Source organism: Cornus florida, unplaced genomic scaffold (assembly GCF_030987335.1).
Source record: "Cornus florida cultivar Cherokee Brave unplaced genomic scaffold, ASM3098733v1 CherokeeBrave_3.0.0_Hap2_Chr03, whole genome shotgun sequence".
Taxonomy (NCBI): domain Eukaryota; kingdom Viridiplantae; phylum Streptophyta; class Magnoliopsida; order Cornales; family Cornaceae; genus Cornus; species Cornus florida.
Window position 1 is genome coordinate 68,249,571 of NW_026775573.1, and position 20,842 is coordinate 68,270,412.

Sequence of the window (20,842 nt, forward strand, 5' to 3'; positions counted from 1 at the left end):
ACTGACGATCAACCCAAACCAGTTTTTGTTAGTGCATTCCTAAACCCCTCAGAAGAAAATGATTACTTTCAATTATTGTCTGAGTACAAGGATGTCTTTGCTTGGACATACAAAGAGATGCCCGGTCTTGATCCTAAAATTGCAGTGCACAATCTCACTGTCAAACGTGGGACACGTCCGATTAAGCAGTCTCAACGTTTCTACCGTCCAGAGCTAGTTCCAAGGATAGAGGAAGAACTCAACAAATTGATTGAAGTAGGGTTTGTCTGTGAGGTCAAATATCCAACATGGATTTCGAGCATTGTTCCAGTGAAGAAGAAAAATGGACAGATTCGAATCTGTGTGGACTTTCGTGATTTGAATGAGGCATGCCCAAAAGATGATTTTCCTCTTCCCATCCCTGAGCTCACTGTAGATGCAACCACTGGACATAAAGCTCTCTCTTTTATGGATTGTTACTCTGGGTACAATCAGATAAGAATGACTCCGAGGGACGAGGAGTTAACTGCCTTTCGCACTCCTAAAGGCATATATTGTTACAAAGTTATGCCCTTTGGACTAAAAAATGCGGGAGCAACATACTAGCGCGCTATGCAAAGGATCTTCGACGACATACTCCACAAGATTGTTGAATGTTATGTTGATGACTTGGTGGTTAAGACAAAAGAACGAAGAAATCATTTACAGGATTTACGTACTGTCTTTAATCGCTTTCGAAAATATCAACTTAAGATGAATCCCCTTAAATGTGCATTTGGTGTGACTTCAGGGAAATTCCTGGGATACGTCGTACGTCATCGTGGTATTGAGATTGATCCTAATAAAATTGAGGCCATTCAAAAGATGCCGCCACCAAAGAATTTACGTGAACTTAGAAGTTTACAAGGTCAACTTGCGTTCATTCGTTGGTTCATCTCAAATTTAGCGGGTCGTTGTCAGCCTTTTAACCGACTCCTAAAAAAAGATGTTCCATTTAATTGGGACCAATCATGCCAAAATGCTTTTGATAGCATCAAAAAGTACCTTCTCAATTCTTCGGTATTGGGAGCACCGGTACCTGGAAAGCCATTCATACTTTACATTGCTGCGTAAGAAGAATCGCTGGGTGCCTTACTTGCTCAGAATAATGAAGAACATAAAGAGAAGGCATTGTATTATTTAAGTCGCAGACTCACCCCGACGGAGCGAAATTATCCTCTAATTGAAAAAACATGCCTCGCACTTGTCTTCGCTTCTAAGAAATTGAGGCATTATTTCTTGGCTCATACGATACATCTTGTTGCAAGGGCAGATCCTCTCAAATATGTCATGTCTAAGCCGGTCCTTTTCGGACAATTGGCGAGGTGGTCAATTTTGTTCAACGAATTTGAAATTATTTATGTGCCACGAAAAGCAGTAAAAGGACAAGTCCTAGCTGATTTCTTAGCTGACCATCCTATTCCAGCCGATTGGGAAATTTCTAAAGATTTTCTTGATGAAGAAGTCTTCCTTGTGGACATCCTCCCTCCATGGATGATGTTTTTCGATGGGACAGCACGATCAGATGGGGCTGGAGCAGGTGTAGTTTTTGTTTCTCCAAAGAGACATGTCATTCCATACTCTTTTGCACTTGCTAAAAACTGCTCAAATAATGTAGCTGAGTATCAAGCCTTGATTATCGGCCTTCAAATGGCGAATGAGATGAACATCACGGACCTCGAAATATATGGAGACTCTAAGTTGGTGATCAACCAACTTCTTAAAGAATATGAGGTTAAGAAAGATGATCTAGTACCGTACCATATATACGCCTCTCATTTGTTGGAACGGTTTGATAGCGTCATACTAGAGCACATTCCAAGAACAGAAAATCGGATAGCTGATGCTTTGGAAAATTTGGCTACAACATTGGCATTAACTAATGAAGACCTGGTTGATGTTCCTGTATGTCAAAGATGGGTCTTGCCACAAGTCTTGGAGGATAAATTTGAAGAAAGTAATGTGGTTTCTTGTTGGACACAAGAGGAAGAAGACTGAAGAATCCCTATCATTGATTATCTGGAACATGGAAAGCTTCCCGAAGACCTACGCCATAAGACTGAAATACGAAGGCGAGCACCTCATTTCATCTATTACAACGATACATTGTATAGGCGTTCCTATGAGGGCCTTTTCTTTCACTGCCTTGGAAATGATGAAGCAACGCATGCAATGAAGGAGGCACATTCTGGGATTTGTGGAGCTCATCAATCTGGTCCAAAGCTGCACTTTCGCGTCAAAAGAATGGGTTATTATTGGCCCACCATGGTCAAAGATTACTTGGAGTATGCAAAAAGGTGTCAAGCCTGTCAATTCTATGCCAACTTCATACACCAACCACCGGAACCATTACACCCTACTGTGACGTCATGGCCGTTCGATGCATGGGGATTAGATGTAGTTGGTCCTTTAGAAAAGTCTTCAAAAGGCCACTTGTATATCTTGGCTGCAACTGATTATTTTTCAAAATGGGCGGAAGCTGCACCCTATAAACATGTGAAAAAGGAAACAGTGGTTGACTTCATCAAGTCCAACATTATTTATCGATATGGTGTCCCTCGATACATCATCACTGATAACGGGACGAATTTTAAAAACAGTTGGGTAACTGACCTTTGTGAGAAATTTGGATTCAAACAACGTAAATCCTCCATGTACAATGCCCCTGCAAATGGTCTCGCAGAAGAATTCAATAAGACTCTATGTGAGCTATTGAAGAAAGTAGTCAACCAAACAAAGCGAGATTGGCATGAGCGAATGGAAGAAGCATTATGGGCATACCGCACTACGCATCGGACACCTACTCAAGCAACTCCATATTCTCTGGTCTATGGCGTAGAAGCAGTTCTTTCATTGGAACAACAAATCCCTTCATTAAGGATAGCCATAAAAGAAGGTCTTACAAGTGAAGAAAATGCCATCTTACGTCTTCAAGAACTGGAAGCATTGGATGGAAAGAGATTAGAAGCTCAACAACAGCTAGAGTGTTATCAAGCTCGACTTTCTAAAGCGTTCAATAAGAGAGTTCGACCTTGGTCATTTCAAGTTCGAGACTTAGTATTAGTTGTTCGTAGACCGATTGTCATAAATTGCAAGGGAAATAAATTTATATCCAAATAGGATGGGCCATATGTTGTTCGCAAAGTTTATACTAACGGCGCATATCTCATTATTGATGAAGATGGAGTAAGAGTGGGGCCCATTAATGGCAAATTCCTGAAGCGCTACTACCCATGAAGGCAATGCTCCTGGTCGTACGAGCTTAAACTGCACAATGCTCCTGGCCTACATGAGTTAAAACTGTGATTGCAAAAAAAAAAAAAAATTCTTTATAAACTCCTGGCCCGCAAGAGTATAAACTGTGAACGGTGAAACAAATAAATAATGATAACATCTTTGTAAATAAAATGAAGATAATAAATCATTTGTTTTATTGCTAAAATTTAAAGTTACAACTTGTTTTTTTGGAAAAAAATGATGATCAATACTAAAATTCCATAGCGATAATTTCGTCACATTCTTGCCATAATAACTCTTCCAGTTGCTTCACTACTTCAAGATCGCGATTCGAGATGACGTTAGCTTCTTCTATTGATTTTCGATCTTCCCAAAGTTTGGTGATGGCTTCCTTCTTCTGAGATAACTGTGCATCCGTTGTCGATATAAGGACTTTAAGCCCTTGAGTCTCTTCCCTGGCTTCCTGCAATTCTTTCACTAATCTAGCTTCTTTAAATTCAGCTTCACTCAAACTAGATTGAAGTGATTCTATACGCTTAGCACCATCATCTTCTATAGACCTAGCGTTGGTGAGCTGTGCATCAATACTAACCAATCGTTGGGATTGAGAGTCTGAAGTCATCATACGGGCATATGAAGAAGATGTACCAATATAATTGGCCGCATTATTGGTATATAAGTCAATTCGTCTCTTCAAAGCTGAATGGTCTCCAGGGAGTTTTGCGAGTCCTTCATAAAGTGTTTGAAGTTTAGGTGCTCGAGACGGTATTTTATCGGTAGAAGTATCGCGTATGATATTCTTTATGAAATCAATAAAGAATAAAGCAGCACGACGATGAACATTAAGAACGATCTCTTCCGCATTGAAAATTGACATTTCAGAAGGGGCAACACGATGCAAGGGTGGACCCTGTTCTCTTAAAATCAAAGAAGGGATAACTACATGATCTTTACCAATATTTTCAACCACCTCCATAGCTTGACTAGTCACTTCAGCAACCCCCAAAACATCCGAGTGTTGACTAACTCTACTTCTTTGTAGTGAAATCTCTGTACCTTTTCTTATCGCAGTGGCCAACTCTAAGGCAGACGGTCCATAAATAGATTCTTCACTACATGTTGGGTTAGCAACAATGACGACATCTTCCCCAAGAAATCCCTTGCTGTCTTTTCTCTATTAAAAAAATACTAATAAATAATGGTAATTTGCAGTACAAAAAAATATATATATATATATAAAATAACAGTTACCTGTATAGGTTGTGAACTGCTAGGTACCCTAGTAAAAAATTGATCAAGAGAAGTGGCAACACATTCCTGTACTGAATCAAGTCTCACTTTGTCGGTGACATGCTTCCAATTACGATCCTCTTCATAAGCTTTCACATCCTCATCTAACTCCATTGACAACTGACGACGGCGACGGTTATTGATTAGTGGTGGGACATCTTCTGCTGTTTGGTGATGGCTACTAGATCCTCCATCAACGTCACAATCATTATGAGATTTGATGGTTAACTTTGGCACTGGCTTAGATGGGAGATTTGACTTCAGCCCCTTAATTAAAACCTTCCTGATTTTAGTTGGTTTCTCTGGTGGGGAAATCGTGCGTTTAGATTGCTTTGAGGTAGTTTCTTTCTGTGTAAATGGATCAATATATACGCTGGACCACCATTTGGCATATGCTCTGGTAACTGAGGATTTTTGGTGGCTTAAGGTTGAAGGAAGTAACGCATCACAACCAGAAGAATAATGAACGGATGAGTTCTAATGCTTTAAAAATTCCTCTAAGGTGCAAGTACGAAAGTCATTTTTTAATTTTCCAGGAATATCTTGATGATACCCAAATTGTCGGCTAAATCTGTGTGGACTATACGGCTCAATGATAAGACGGTCATTTTGGCGCAATGTCAAATAACATGATCGAAGATTGATTAGGGTGTCAAAGTCAGCCTTTGTCATCTGGCCATTATTTACAATAAGTCGCTCTTTTGAAGATCTTTTAGCCATTCGAATTAAGTTTATTCCTTTACATGATCTAAATAAATTTTGGGCTTCAAAATGGTCAAAGTATCTTGCTCCTCCTTCGCCTGCATATAATGTCATTCTAGGCCAATAGTTGGTATTAGGAATGGTGAAATTAGTTCTGAAATATTCACTCAACCATCCGAATACATAGTGAATAGGAAATATCGCAGAGCAGCTTCCAGGATCTAGTGAGGAAACAATCTCGTTCAAGCCTCTGTAAATACTGGCCAGAACTGGGATGGAAAGACAAATGTTGCAGCCATCTGCTAACATGCTTGCGACCTTGAAAGTCCCAGGACGAATTATGTTGCCAGGGTGTGCAGGTAAGGCAAATTTGCAGAGCCAACATGCTAAAAAAGCAGCTAGATAAGTGGTGTCTCTCGATGTTTCATCTACACCAAGGTTGATAAATACTTCTTTCTCTTTGGTGGACATCGACCGGACAGGAGGGATCACGCCAGACTGATTTTGAGTCCTCATAGGGCGGTGAACTTTATTTTTTGTTGATTTCTTTGAAGGTTTGGCATGTCTTGATGCACCTTTAAACCAGAAATTAATCCAGTCAGATATCTTCACATTCTGATCTCCTTTATACTTCTTGGAAAGTATGTGGAAGGCCAAAAATAGGTGTTGACAACTCAAAGGGATAGAATTTTTGTTGTTGCCAGCTCTTGATAGTTCATCTGCACAAGGAATAACTTCATCATAAATTGTTCCTTGGTGAGGGAGACCACCTAGCATATATAGATCTCGAAGAGAAATTGATAGCTCGCCAATAGAACGATGAAGTGTATTAGTGGCTGGACACCAACATTCAAGGAATGCTTTGAATAAATCTTCATAACGATCATAGGAAAATAGGGAGGCGAATAAAGCACCATATAGTTGTTGTTTTGATAGAAAGTCGTGGAAACGCGCCAAGACATCTTCTAACCACTCCCAATATAGTTCGGTGTATAGCAATTCAGCAGGAAGTTTATAGGGAATACTCCATGATATTTCCTTCGCCTGAACATTAAGACCCAATAGTGAAAACTGGTTTTCTTCAACAACTCTCTCATGAAGTGAAGAATTTAGTATCAAGGCTTTAGAGACAATAGATTCTTCATTAATCTGATCAGGACCAAAGTCGGTGAGTTCGCATGTGGCCGTGCATGTCCAATGAGATGAACAATGTTTATTGTTAGAATCAGGCACTTGAATAGCATTGCGACCAAAAAGTGAGTCATATACACTTAATGTCGTTCCTTGGACTCGTTGACTATTTTTGCTCTCTAAGATAGTCAGCTTTTGCTTTGCGAAACACTTGAACACCACCATGATGAATACCAAAGCTCGATCGATGTTGTTTAGCAAGAGGATTTCAATTTCTGTTATGGCTGACAAAACCAATTTGCTATACCTTCTCAAGTCCTTCAAAAAAAAAAAAAAAAAAAGAAAAAAAAAAAAAGAAGAAGAAGAAGAAGAAGTTAAAAAGCGTGAAAAAAATTTATAGTGAAAAAAAAACAGAAGTTAGAAAGCGTAAAAAAAAAAATCTATAGTGAAAAAAAAAAAAAAAAAAAAAAAAGAAGTTAGAAAGCGTGAAAAAAAAAAAATCCTATACTGAAGTGTGAAAAAAAAAAAAATCTAGCGTGAAAAAAAAAAAGAGAAAGGAAAAAAAAGTCGTAAAAAAAAGAAGAGAAAAAAAAAAGGAAAGAAAAAAAAATATAGCGTGAAAAAAAAAAGGAGGAAAGAAAAAAAAAAAAAAAAAGGAAAGAAAAGAAAAGGAAAATAAAAAAATAAAAAAAAAGGAAAATAAAAAAAAAACAAAAAAAAACAGCGTGAAAAAAAAAAACAAAAAAAAAAGAAGAGAAAAAAAAGGAAAGAAAAAAAAATATAGCGTGAAAAAGAAAAGGAGGAAAGAAAAAAAAAAAAAAAAAAAGGAAAGAAAAGAAAAGGAAAATAAAAAAATAAAAAAAAAAGGAAAAAAAAAAACAAAAAAAAAACGGCGTGAAAAAAAAAACAAAAAAAAAAAGAAGAGAAAAAAAAGGAAAGAAAAAAAAAAAGGAAAGAAAAGAAAAGGAAAATAAAAAAAAAAAAAAGGAAAATAAAAAACAGCGTGAAAAAAAAAAAGGAAGGGAAAAAAAAAAAAAAAAAAAAAAGGGAAAAAATAGTGCGAGGAAAAAAAAAAGTTTTGATTCCTCCAAGGCGTGAAAAAAAAAAAAAAAAAAAAAGAAAGAAAGAAAAAAAATTTGCGTTTCTCCAACAAGTGTGAAAAAAAAATAATAATAAATAAATAAATAAATTTCAAATCTCAATCCTCCAGGAAACGTGGAGGAAAAAAAAAAAAAAAAAAAAAAAAAAAAAAGAGAGAACATTCATACCTATGTGTTCAAGCAAATGCCGCAATCCAACACAATCTTCAGAGGCCGCAATCTTACAAGTTCTTCATAACTGATTGAAATTGATGTCAAACCCTATGACTTGGGTAGTATATATAGGCAAGAGATTTGTATAAATTGGAAAATAAAAATCCAATAAAAAAAAAATAAAAAAAAAAGTTGGATACTTCAAGTCCCACTTGAAAAAGGAGACAAGTCCTGTTAAGCGTAGAACTCGGAGTGGGGGCAATTTGTAGACACTAAAATTTTAGTAGACTTTAATTTGGACAAATGGACCCATTAAATATGGGCCTAATGTTTAATTAAATTATTTAATTGGCCCAAGTATGGTCCACTTAAATTATTTAATTAAGCCCAGTCTAGAGTTTAGATGGTCAAATAAAAAGAATAATTATTCCTAATAAAATATATTTGGAATAATTATTTTTAAGGATAATTATCACAATATAACCGGCCCGGCCCAGTTATAGTTTTATCCTTATCAGGAGATGACACGTGTCATCATCCTATTAATCCAAGAAGCCTATAAATAGAGACTTGGAGGAAGAAAAAAGGGGGAGAGGATTTAGAATTCAGAAGTCTACAAATTCAGATACAAATTCAGAATTGAGAAGTTCAGAGACTCAGAATTCAGACACAAATTCAGAATCAAAACCCAAAAGCGAAGAACATCAAATTCCACAGTGATTCAAGAACAAGTTCGTGCAGTCCTTGGATCCAACCAACCAAAAATAAGGAGATCGAATTAGAAGACCATTCTTTTTTTGTAAAAGATATTACAAAGGACTGTACTCCACATTCATAAATTAATAAAATTCTATTTTGCTCCATATTTTGTTTCTATTGCAGACTTACAAATTTTATGTGTACAGTATGCTTTAGGATCGAATCCTTCGTCGGTCCTTTGTTTTGGAAGTGATAAATGATCAACCATAGATTGAGAAGGCCGCACGAACCCTTTTAACGGAGACTTGAAAGGCGAAGACTTCTGAATCTTAGGGAGAGGAAGAGTTAACTCTCCTTTAAGCTTTTGCATATCTTCTTTTTCCTTGGTTTGTGACATCTTTAATTTAAATTCCTTAGTTTCAATTATCTCGATAACAGGTGCCTGCCCTTCTTGTCGCTGAGATTTTAGAACATACTTTAAAATAGGTTTCATCCGATGTGCTTTTATCGAGACCCCTCGCATTTTAGCTACCTTTACAATGTCTGTCACTGAAACGTCTAGTGGATCACTTAATGCTTCTTTTGCTTTTGTAGATTGAATCTCTTGTGTAGACGGAAGGCTTGAGATGGGCACTTCCGAAGGTATATCATGATCGATATAGAACTTGGCATCGGCAAAATGAGATTCTGCCTCTGTAAATGGCTTATGATCCGCCACAACCGTTTGTACGCCATTTTTGTAGAATTTGAAGCACTGATGAAGAGTTGATGGAATGACGCCATTACTATGTATCCAAGGCCTTCCCAACAACAAATTGTAGGACGTCTTTGCATCAATCACATGGAATAAGGTTTCTGCTTGGAGCTCGCCAATAGTTAGCTTCGCCCGAATCATGCCGATAGCTCTCTGTCCTCCTTGGTTAAAACCTTGAATAATAAGACGGTTACGCGATAACTCGTCAATTGTGATGCCAAGATTTTTCATTGTAAATTTTGGCATTAGATTCACCGCCGAGCCACCATCAACAAGAATACGAGTAACTCTTCGTTCTTTTATGTAACCAGAGACGAAGTGTGAAAAAAAAAAAAAAAAAAAAAAGAAATCTAGCGTGAAAAAAAAAAGGGAAAGGAAAAAAAAGTCGTAAAAAAAAAAAGAAGAGAAAAAAAAAAGGAAAGAAAAAAAAATATAGCGTGAAAAAGAAAAGGAGGAAAAAAAAAAAAAAACCGTGAAAAAAAGAGGAGGAAAGAAAAAAAAAAAAAAAAAAAAGGAAAGAAAAGAAAAGGAAAATAAAAAAATAAAAAAAATAAAAAAAAAAACAGCGTGAAAAAAAAAAAAAAAAAAAAAAACAAAAAAAAAAGAAGAGAAAAAAAAAAAAGGAAAGAAAAAAAATATAGCGTGAAAAAGAAAAGGAGGAAAGAAAAGGAAAATAGAAAAAAAAGGAAAAAAAAAAAACAAAAAAAAACAGCGTGAAAAAAAAAAACAAAAAAAAAAAAAAAAAAAAGGAAAAAATAGTGCGAGAAAAAAAAAAAAGTTTTGATTCCTCAAAGGCGTGAAGAAAAAAAAAAAAAATAAATAAAAATAGAAGAAAGAAAAAAAATTTGTGTTTCTCCTGCAAGTGTGAAAAAATAATAATAATAAATAAATAAATTTCAAATCTCAATCCTCTAGGAAACGTGGAGGAAAAAAAAAAATGTGTTCCCTCCAACAACAACAGGCATGGGAAAAAATAAAAAATAAAAAATAATAAAAAAAAAAAAGAACATTCATACCTATGTGTTCAAGCAGATGCCGCAATCCAACACAATCTTCAGAGGCCGCAATCTTACAAGTTCTTCAGAACTGATTGAAATTGATGTCAAACCCTATGACTTGGGTGGTATATGTAGGTAAGGGATTTGTAGAAATTAGAAAGTAAAAATCCAATAAAAAAAAAAAAAAAAAAAAGTTGGATACTTCAAGTCCCACTTAAAAAAGGAAACAAGTCCTGTTAAGCGTAGAACTCGAAGTGGGGGCAATTTGTAGACACTAAAATTTTAGTGGACTTTAATTTGGACAAATGGACCCATTAAATATGGGCATAATGTTTAATTAAGTTATTTAATTGGCCCAAGTATGGTCCACTTAAATTATTTAATTAAGCCCAGTCTAGAGTCTAGATGGTCAAATAAAAAGAATAATTATTTCTAATAAAATATATTTGGAATAATTATTTTTAAGGATAATTATCACAATATAACCGGCCCGGCCCAGTTATAGTTTTATCCTTATCAGGAGATGACACGTGTCATCATCCTATTAATCCAAGAAACCTATAAATAGAGGCTTGAAGGAAGAAAAAAGGGGGAGATGATTCAGAATTCAGAAGTCTACAAATTCAGAATTCAGAAGTCACAGATTCAGAATCGAAATTCAAAAGCGAAGAACATCAAGCACATCCAACAACGTGCCGTTCTTCATCAAATTCCACAGTGATTCAAGAACAAGCTCGTGCAGCCCTTGGATCCAACCAACCAAAAATAAGGAGATCGAATCAGAGGACCATTCTTTTTTTGTAAAAGATATTACAAAGGACTGTACTCCACATTCATAAATTAATAAAATTCTATTTTGCTCCATATTTTGTTTCTATTGCAGACTTACAAAATTTGTGTGTACAGCTGCTCTTTTCTGCACCTATATTGCCGCACCTGCTCTCGGCTGCGCCTGTTCTTGATTTGTAGCGGTGGAACGTTGGGGGAGCGGAGGAGAGAGAGAGTGTAGTCAGTGATGGAGAGGGGTTGGGTGGGCAGAAGGAGAGGGGCAGGTGGGCGTAAGCTGTGGAATGTCTTGGTCTTTGAGCAAAAACCATGTCTTGAATCCGCTATGAAATATGATGTTGTAGTTATAGAGAGAGAGAGAGAGAGGGGAAAGGGGTGGTAATGTCCCCTTCTTTTCTGCCGCCACCTTTGTCTTCCTCACAAAAAAAAAAATCTCACGTAAATTGGTTATACCCGAAAAATGATGGGCAATGCCTAATTTAATTTAATACTAATTTTTAATACGTGTCACAATTTTATTGGACCATGTAGCCAGATTGGAAGAACCTAGTTGAACCCAAATATTATCTTTATTTTTGTACATTCACTTGTTTCTTTAGGGACTTAAAATTTTCGCCTTCTAATAAAGTACCCTAAAATAGTGATCAAATGTGATTTTAGGCGATTATATAATTGATTTCCATTTCCTAATTAAGTGTTACATCCGCCAAAACATCCCTATTGGATAGATTTGATTTAATATAGAAACGTGGGCGGCTTTAATTAATTTAACAGAGTCGCATTTTTAACGATTAAATATCAATGAGCATGTTTCAAATTTAAACTATAAAAAATGTAATCTCAATTTGATATGGTCTCCTATGTCCACCAAAAATTTTTTTTGTAACGTAAAAGTTAAATTTTATAAATTAAGAGTGCGTACAGAAGGCTTGAGATAGGCAAAGAGTTACAAAAGCCCAGTCCATAAGAAGGCAACCAGATTCAGCCCATACAAAGAGCCCAACATGACTTAAGATAAATCCCAACCCAAACAAACAAACAAACAAACATAACAGTTAGTCACAAATTCTGGTGAAACAGCCATTGGAGCAACTGAGTGAAGCAACCAGCGACGAGATGCTTCACTATTCCATTCCTCGTTCGGCGGTCTTGGAGGAGGACGAAGTATGGACCAATGGATGTCCTATTCAATTACAATACGCCTGTTAATTAGGGAATCAAGAGGAGGATCAGCTATCAGTTTGAATCGAATTGATTCCCGAACTTCGTTCAAAATTGAGTTTGCAGATAGTCTTTTCTTCTTAAAGATTCCGCGGTTACCCTCTGACCAGATATTATAAACCAGAGAAGTAAGTGCCAAACGAGATGTATGTGCTCTGTAGTCTAAAGCCTTACCCTTCCAATGGTGAGCAACCCATGCAACCTGATCATTCCATGAGGAGGGAAGAATGTGAAAGCCACAGGTTTGGCAATAGAAAATTTGTCTTATGGTGATGGAATCCATTGTAGTTTATCTGGGATTAATGGATTGGGTTGAGGTAACAGGTTGTGGAGAGAGAGAGTTGAGGTATGATGTTGGGGATGGTGGTTTAACTTTTGCTCCATGTTTCTTAAGCTCTGGCCCTGTCCATAAGAATGCTCTACAAATGAAATCTTCTATTTATGTCACGATCCCAAAATTTCAATAAAATCTTCTATTTATTTAAATACAAATACATCAAAATACATTCAGATCATAAAAATTACCCTTTTATACAAAGTTAATTTCCTCAAATATATAAAAAAAAAATTCTCCACATAAAAAAAATATAACTCATTTTAGCATCCCGTTTATTTTCGATACTTGAAACTGAAAGGTGGTGATACTGAAAGTCCCAATAATAAAAATCATAACAAAAATTCTACAAAAGTTTAATAATACAGTTTCAAAACGTAAACATATACATTTAATACATATGCATTTAATTAAAAACATTAAAGTAAAACCTTTCAATGCAATTCAAGATATAAAGAACCGTACCCTGAAAAAGAATGTCCCCTCTGGATCATCAATCCTCAAGCTCTTGCCTCCTCTATAGTCTCTCGGCTCCTCTACAACTCTCAGATCTCACTCTCTCAAAACTCTGTGTCTCAGCTCACTCTATTTTTCTCACATTCTTTCTTTGCATAATCATCAAATGCACAAGCCCAATATATCCAATACATCATTACAAATGGACCCACAACTTTATTTTCCTTGTCTTACTTTCCCATCTGATTCAACTAAGGAACAACCCACACCACAAAAATAAAGCCACGTGAAACCAAGTCAAAAGAGTCTCGGCAAGCCGAACAATTTTGGCCAAAAAAATCTTCCATTGAGTCCCACAAGTACTGTAAAACCCTAAAATTTCGCACATTATTTTTTTTATTATTTAGTATTTAGTATTTTAACGTGATAGTAGAGATAATAGAGTTTTTCTTTTAAAATTTAAAACTTTAAATAAGAGTCCTAGGTTATCTCGAATGCAGTTATATTTATCCTTTATATTTTACATCGTATCGGTACGAGGATATTATTTTTGATAAAAAAAAAAAAGAAGAAAGAAATTACCGAGAGAGAAAGAGAGGAAGCGGGTTACTGATTTTTTTGTTGGCAATCTGCAATAGCCGGAAAAAGAGACGGTGACCAAAGGATCGGCTAGAGAGAAAGGTTTAACGATATTTAACAGGCAAGTTAACCTTGCTTAATTTTTACCCATATATTATTTATAACTTGATTTGTTTCATATTCTTAGGATTATTATAATATTATGATCCGTCATTAAGGTGATGAATATAGTAGTATAAGTGTACTTCTGTTATTTTTTTTTTAATCCAGACAATTATCTTGGGAGTTAAATGGTGGATTGTGTTAAGAAAGGGATTAAAAGGAAAAGTCTAGTCAATGTGAATTGATCGTGGATGAGTTCGAATGTATGAAACATATTCTACATGTTATTAGATTACTGGGATTAGTACTTATACTTGCATATATTTTTATATGTGGAGTAATACATATGATTTTATATTAAATAAATAAAGGGATGAGAAATTTTAGTTGTGTTTTTCTTTTATTATCCAGTAAGTTTTAATCACATATGGATGAAGTATTATATATGTGGAGATTTTGACTAGGGAGGATTTAGTTTAATTGATCAACTTAAGTAATATATATGTGGGATAATTAATGATTGTTTAAGCATGTTTTTAGGGGTGAACAATTCTTAGTAGTTATTTTGGGTTTACGTACTTGTCTTACATATGCACTGTTATGATCTAGACATGACAGATTATTATTACCATTATGTACTTATATATAAATAAATTAGTAGGTATTGATCTCAATGATTCGTACTTGAGCGTAATAGATCAAAAGGTGTAGTTGTAGATTAATGAGTAGTCTGGATTATGTGTTGATCTCATAAATGTGATGGGTATGTGTTGGAGCAGTTGGAAGGTGTTCAGTATAATTAAATAAGTCAGTGATGTTTACTTATAGATACATATATGCCATAGTGACCAGTTTTTTTAACTAAGGAATCAAAAGACTCAATTATAGCACTTGAATCATTATTAGTGAATAGAATTAGTAATCATTGGGTTAAATGAATGAGAGTGCTGTTAAATAGCAAATCAATGGGAGGTTATTGTAGTTTTTTTTTAGAGTTGATTGGTAGGATAGGAAACTAAGATTTTAGGTATGTGATGTATACGATAATTATTTATTTATTTATTTATAGTGTTTGTTGAACTCATGAATTTATGAGTTATGATTATTTTAAAGGTGAAAGAGCATTAATTAAATTAAGCAATGCTTTGGTTTTTAATTGGGATAATTGAACTTAACGGAGCTATAGTCAAGGTGTAACCCAATGATGAGTTTGTTGAGCACGGTCAGGGACCGCCTACGAGAGTGAACTACCCTTTTGTTATGGCCATGGGTCTAATGAGCCCTTATTGTGTGGACGTGATCAGGGATCATCTGGGGAGTAGACGTACAATCCAGCCACACGTGTGTTTTTGGTAGTCAGGGACTATACGATTCACACCATTTTATTAGACGGGAGCCCGGGGCTCAGGTGAGATATGCCGATTTATTAAAAAATAAAAGATGGTTATTTATTAATTTTATAACTAACTGGGTTATACACATTTGAATAATGAACTTATTTGAGTTGCTTATATATACAGGAATATAAGGTAAGGTTAATTTGCTGAACGATGATTGTGTTTAGCATTTATTGCTGAGCTTGTGAGCTCACCCCATTATTATATTTCAGGTACACGTTGAGTAAGAACGTGATGGGATTACATGATGGGAACGGATTTTAGCTCGTTGCGCATTGATTTATTTTAGCTCGGTTTTTCCTTTATTCTGAATATTGTAATAAAGTTAATGTTTTATGAAACTTTATTGAGTTGATTCAGTGGTCATAGATGTTTTGTTTTACTAGAGGGAATTGCACCTCTATTTATGGATTTGTATAAAATTTGTCAGACTCTCATGTTTGTTAAGTTGAATGACGGGATTCATTGTAGTTCTATTATGGAGGATGTATGTTGAGAATTGATGGAAGTTATACCTTAGATTTTTTTATGCAGGACAAGTAGTTCTTTTATTAAAATTTGGGGTGTGACAGTTTGGTATCAGAGCCTAGGTTAAGAATTACCTGGCTAAGAGAAGTGATAGTAAGAATAGGAGCATATACTTATACGAATTATTGTTCTCTTACCATGCTCCAGTTTAAGTATAAATTACTTGTGAGACTTATCATTGACATTCTTTACTGGAAATAGGATGTCAGGAGCTGGAAGAGGCAGAGGACGACCTACTAGAGGTAGAGGTCAGGGAGGTGCTGGTCGTGGTGGTGTTGACCATGACAATGTTCAGTTGGAGGATGCACCTCATGTGCCAAATCCTATGATTGGATTTATCAGAGATATCCGCAAATTGGGGGCTGTTGAATTTACTAGAGCTACCGATCCACTTGATGCTGAGAAGTGGATTGAAGATATGGAAAAGTATTTTGAGATGATGGACTGCACTGAGGTGCAGAAAAGGAAGATTGGTGCATTTCTTTTATCTGGTGAGGCGCGCCAGTGGTGGCAGTCAGAGACCAGGATGGTTGTGGACATTACAACTATGACCTGGGATGATTTTAAAACTCGGTTCAATGACAAATACTTTCCACAATCAGTGAAGGAGAAGAAGGCAGCAGAGTTCACGCAGCTGGAACAGAATAATGAGATGTCAGTTAGTGAGTACGAGAGGAAGTTTACAGAGCTATCCCGATTCGCTCCTCACATTGTTGCGAATGAGTTACACAAGGTTAGAAAGTTTGAGCGAGGATTGGTCTCTTATGTGAAGAAGTTTGTGGTGGGTCATCGTTTTGACACTTATGCTAGAGTGGTGGAATGTGCTATGGCAGTAGAGGAGAATAATAACATTGCCTTTCAGAAACAGAAGGAGCGTAGGGCAGAACAGAAAGGTAAGGGGGCTAGCAACACTCAACAGAATCAGAGTAGCTCTCAACAGAATCAGAGGGGTCAGCAGCAGCAGACTCCGAGAAACTGGCAGGGTCAGTCTTGGCAGAGAGGTAGACAAGATTGGCGAGCAGGGAAACGGCAGAGAGTTGGTGAAGGTGAGCAATCCACAGCTTTAGTACCAGCCACACCTCATGATGCACAGCCATATCAGTTCAGCGGGCATTGCTACAATTGTCGTGAGCAAGGACATTTGGCTCGTAATTGTCCCAAGCCTCACAAGAATAACCAGCAGAAAGGTCAGGCACCACAGCAACAAGGAGGTGCAAGGGTTTATGCAGTTGTTCCAGATGGGAGACAGGATCGTGCACCACCAGCAGTGGAAGGTACACTTACTATTTATGGCAGTATAGCTAGAGTACTATTTGATTCAGGTTCTTCATTTTCTTTTATTGCACTATCATTTGTGAATACACTGGGATTAGAACCTGGACATATGAGTAATGCCTTATCTATTACAACTCCACTCGGGAGCGCGACGACACTTGATAGAATATGTCGTGCTTGCCCTGTTACAATTAGGGAGTTGGAGTATCCTATTGATTTAATAGTATTACGTATGAGAGAATTTGATGCTATACTGGGTATGGATTGGTTGGCTAGATATCATGCTCAGTTGGACTGCCATGAGAGGATTATTGTATTCTCAGTTTCGGGACACTTTCCTTCTCGATATAAGTGTGGGGAGTTTGAGGGCACCATGATTATGGGATTTCTGGCCCACATCGAGGTGGTTGAGCAATGCGTGACTATAGAGTAGTTGCCTACAATGTTAGAGTATGCAGATGTGTTTCGGGATATTCCGGGTTTGCCTCCTAGGAGGGCAGTGGATTTCTGCATCGACCTCACTCCTGGTATTTCACCTATCTCTAGGGCACCCTACAGAATAGCGCCAATTGAATTGAGTGAGTTGAAGAAGCAGACTCAAGAGTTGCAAGATCAGGGGTTTATTCGACCTAGCACATCACCGTGGGGAGCACCTGTTCTTTTTGTCAAGAAGAAGGATGGGTCACTCCGCTTATGTGTTGACTACCGTGCGCTGAATAAGGTCACTATTAAGAACAAGTACCTATTGCCACGCATCGATGATTTGTTTGATCAACTCAGAGGGGCGCAGTTGTTCTCTAAGATTGACTTGAGGACTGGGTACCATCAGCTGAGGATTAGGGATGAGGATATTCCTAAGACTGCCTTTAGGACTCGTTATGGCCTCTATGAGTTTTTAGTCATGCCTTTTGGGCTGACTAACGCTCCGGCAGCTTTTATGGATTTGATGAACCGAGTGTTTCGACCTTACTTGGATCAGTTTGTTGTGGTATTTGTTGATGACATTCTGATATATTCCAAGACTAAGGAGGAACATGAGAGACACTTGAGCATTACACTTCAGACTTTGCGTGAGCATCAGCTCTATGCTAAGTTTGAGAAGTGTGACTTTTGGCAAGAGCAGATTCAGTTTTTGGGGCACGTGATCTCTAAGGATGGAGTTTCAGTAGATTCTGCCAAGGTGGAGGCTGTGATGAGTTGGAAACGGCCTACTACTGTCACTGAGATTCGTAGCTTCTTAGGACTGGCAGGATACTACAGGCGTTTCATTGAAGGTTTCTCCAAGATTGCTGCACCATTGACCCGTTTGACTCGGAAGGATGTGAAGTTTGTTTGGGATCACCGCTGTGAGCAGGCATTTGAGGAGTTGAAAACGAGATTGACTTCGGCACCAGTTCTTACCATTCCTGTTAGTGGTGAGAGATTTGTGATTTACACAGATGCATCACATCAGGGTCTTGGCTGTGTTTTGATGCAAGATGACAAGGTGGTAGCGTATGCCTCTAGGCAGCTTAAGCCACATGAGCATAATTACCCTACACATGATCTGGAATTGGCAGCAGTGGTTCTTGCATTGAAGGTGTGGAGGCATTACTTGTATGGCGAGGAATTTGAGTTATTCTCTGATCACAAGAGCCTCAAATACCTCTACACTCAGAAGGAGTTGAATATGAGGCAATGGAGGTGGATGGAGAAGATGAAGGATATTGATATGACCCTTCAGTATCATCCTGGAAAGGCTAATGTGGTAGCGGATGCCTTGAGTCGAAAACCAAGAGGATTAGTTGCCTTTATGATGATTCAGGAGTGGATGATGTTAGAGGCATTGGCAGAGTTTTCTATAATGCCGAGTTCTCAGAGTACAGGGGCTTTTCTTTGTAGTTTGACTGTACAACCTACTTTGATCAGCCGGATCATTCATTCTCAGACTCAGGATGACAGGTTACAGACCAAAGCAGTTGAGGCTGTTAATGATGAAGGTAATGTTGACTGGACGTATGGAGCTGATGGTGGTATGAGATTTCGAGGTAGGCTATGTGTTCCAGACTTAGCAGACCTCAAGAGAGAGATTTTAGAGGAGGCACATCACTCTAGGTACACAGTGCACCCAGGTGGCACTAAGATGTATCATGATCTTAAGAGGCAGTTCTGGTGGGAAGGCATGAAACGTGATGTGGCAGAGTTTGTATCTAGATGTCTCACTTCTCAGCGAGTGAAAGCTGAGCACCAGAGACCAGCAGGACTATTACAGCCTTTGCCTGTGCCTGAGTGGAAATAGGAGCATGTGACGATGGATTTTGTTGTGGGGTTACCGAGGTCGATACATAACCATGATACAGTGTGGGTGATAGTGGACCGATTGACTAAATCAGCTCATTTTCTACCCATTCGAGCTACTGATACTGTAAAGGAATTGTGTAAGATCTATATTAGAGACATAGTTAAGCTTCATGGAGTGCCGGTGTCTATTGTCTCAGATCGTGATCCTCGTTTTTCATCTCGATTTTGGAGTAGTTTCCAAGCAGCTTTTGGTACTCCTTTGAGTTTGAGTACTGCTTTTCATCCTCAGACCGATGGCCAGTCCGAGAGGGTCATTCAGGTGTTGGAGGATATGCTTCGTGCTTGTGTGCTAGATTTTCGGGGCAGTTGGGAGGATCACATTCCATTGGTTGAGTTCGCTTATAATAATAGCTATCAGGCTAGTATCGGCATGGCACCATATGAGGCACTTTATGGTAGACCTTGTCGTTCACCTGTATGTTGGGCTGAGGTTGGTGATGGTAATCTTTTGGGGCCAGAGTTGGTACAAGAGACTACGGAGAAGGTTGCCATCATTCGAGATCGACTTCACACAGCTCAGAGTCGACAGAAGAATTATGCAGATCGACGCCGTCGTGCTTTGGAGTTTAGTGTGGGTGACTTGGTGTTCTTGAAAGTATCACCAATGAAGGGGGTTACGAGATTTGGCAAGAAGAAAGGGAAGTTAGCTCCTCGATTCATTGGACCTTTTGAGATCACAGAAAGGATTGGGGAGGTAGCTTATAGATTAGCTTTACCACCCAGACTATCTACTGGTCATGATGTTTTCCATGTATCCATGTTGAGGAGGTGCTTGAGGGATGAAACTCAGGCCATTGACTGCACAGAGGTCCAGATTCGTCCTAATGCAACCTATGTTGAGATGCCTGTTCGCATTGTTGACAGTATGGTGAAACAGTTGAGGCGGGCAGAGATACCTTTGGTGAAGGTGCAGTGGAATCATCAGGACGAGAGAGAGGCTACTTGGGAGATAGAGTCAGAAATGAAGGAAAAGTACCCACAACTCTTCGAATAAGGTATGCAAATTTCGAGGACGAAATTTCTTTTTAGGTGGGTAGAATGTAAAACCCTAAAATTTCGTACATTATTTTTTTTTATTATTTAGTATTTAGTATTTTAACATGATAGTAGAGATAATAGAGTTTTTCTTTTAAAATTTAAAACTTTAAATAAGAGTCCTAGGTTATCTCGAATGCAGTTATATTTATCCTTTATATTTTACATCGTATCGGTACGAGGATATTATTTTTGATAAAAAAAAAAAGAAGAAAGAAATTACCGAGAGAGAAAGAGAGGAAGCGGGTTACTGATTTTTTTGTTGGCAATCTGCAGTAGCCGGAAAAAGAGACGGTGACCAAAGGATCGGCTAGAGAGAAAGGTTTAACGATATTTAACAGGCAAGTTAACCTTACTTAATGTTTACCCATATATTATTTATAACTTGATTTGTTTCATATTCTTAGGATTATTATAATATTATGATCCGTCATTAAGATGATGAATATAGTAGTATAAGTGTACTTCTGTTATTTTTTTTTTAATCCAGACAATTATCTTGGGAGTTAAATGGTGGATTGTGTTAAGAAAGGGATTAAAAGGAAAAGTCTAGTCAATGTGAATTGATCGTGGATGAGTTCGAATGTATGAAACATATTCTACATGTTATTAGATTACTGGGATTAGTACTTATACTTGCATATATTTTTATATGTGGAGTAATACATATGATTTTATATTAAATAAATAAAGGGATGAGAAATTTT

General features: G+C 37.3%; 1 protein-coding gene and 1 long non-coding RNA gene across 2 annotated transcripts; one reads left to right on the forward strand and one right to left on the reverse strand.

Moving 5' to 3' along the window:
* Positions 1–11,797: 11,797 nt before the first annotated feature.
* LOC132298819 (uncharacterized) lies at positions 11,798–13,065 on the reverse strand. Its single transcript, XR_009479968.1, has 2 exons — positions 12,889–13,065; positions 11,798–12,491 (listed from the first exon to the last, which is right to left on the reverse strand). It is a non-coding gene; the product is annotated as an uncharacterized LOC132298819 (long non-coding RNA).
* Positions 13,066–15,687: 2,622 nt separating this feature from the next.
* Positions 15,688–17,193, forward strand: LOC132301711 (uncharacterized). Its single transcript, XM_059798940.1, has one exon. The coding sequence runs from the start codon at positions 15,688–15,690 to the stop codon at positions 17,191–17,193; it is 1,506 nt and encodes a 501-aa protein (XP_059654923.1).
* Positions 17,194–20,842: the final 3,649 nt, after the last annotated feature.

Coding starts and splice junctions, on each gene's coding strand:
- LOC132301711 (XM_059798940.1), top strand. CDS start 15,688: ATGTCAGGAGCTGGAAGAGGCAGAGGACGACCTACTAGAGGTAGAGGT.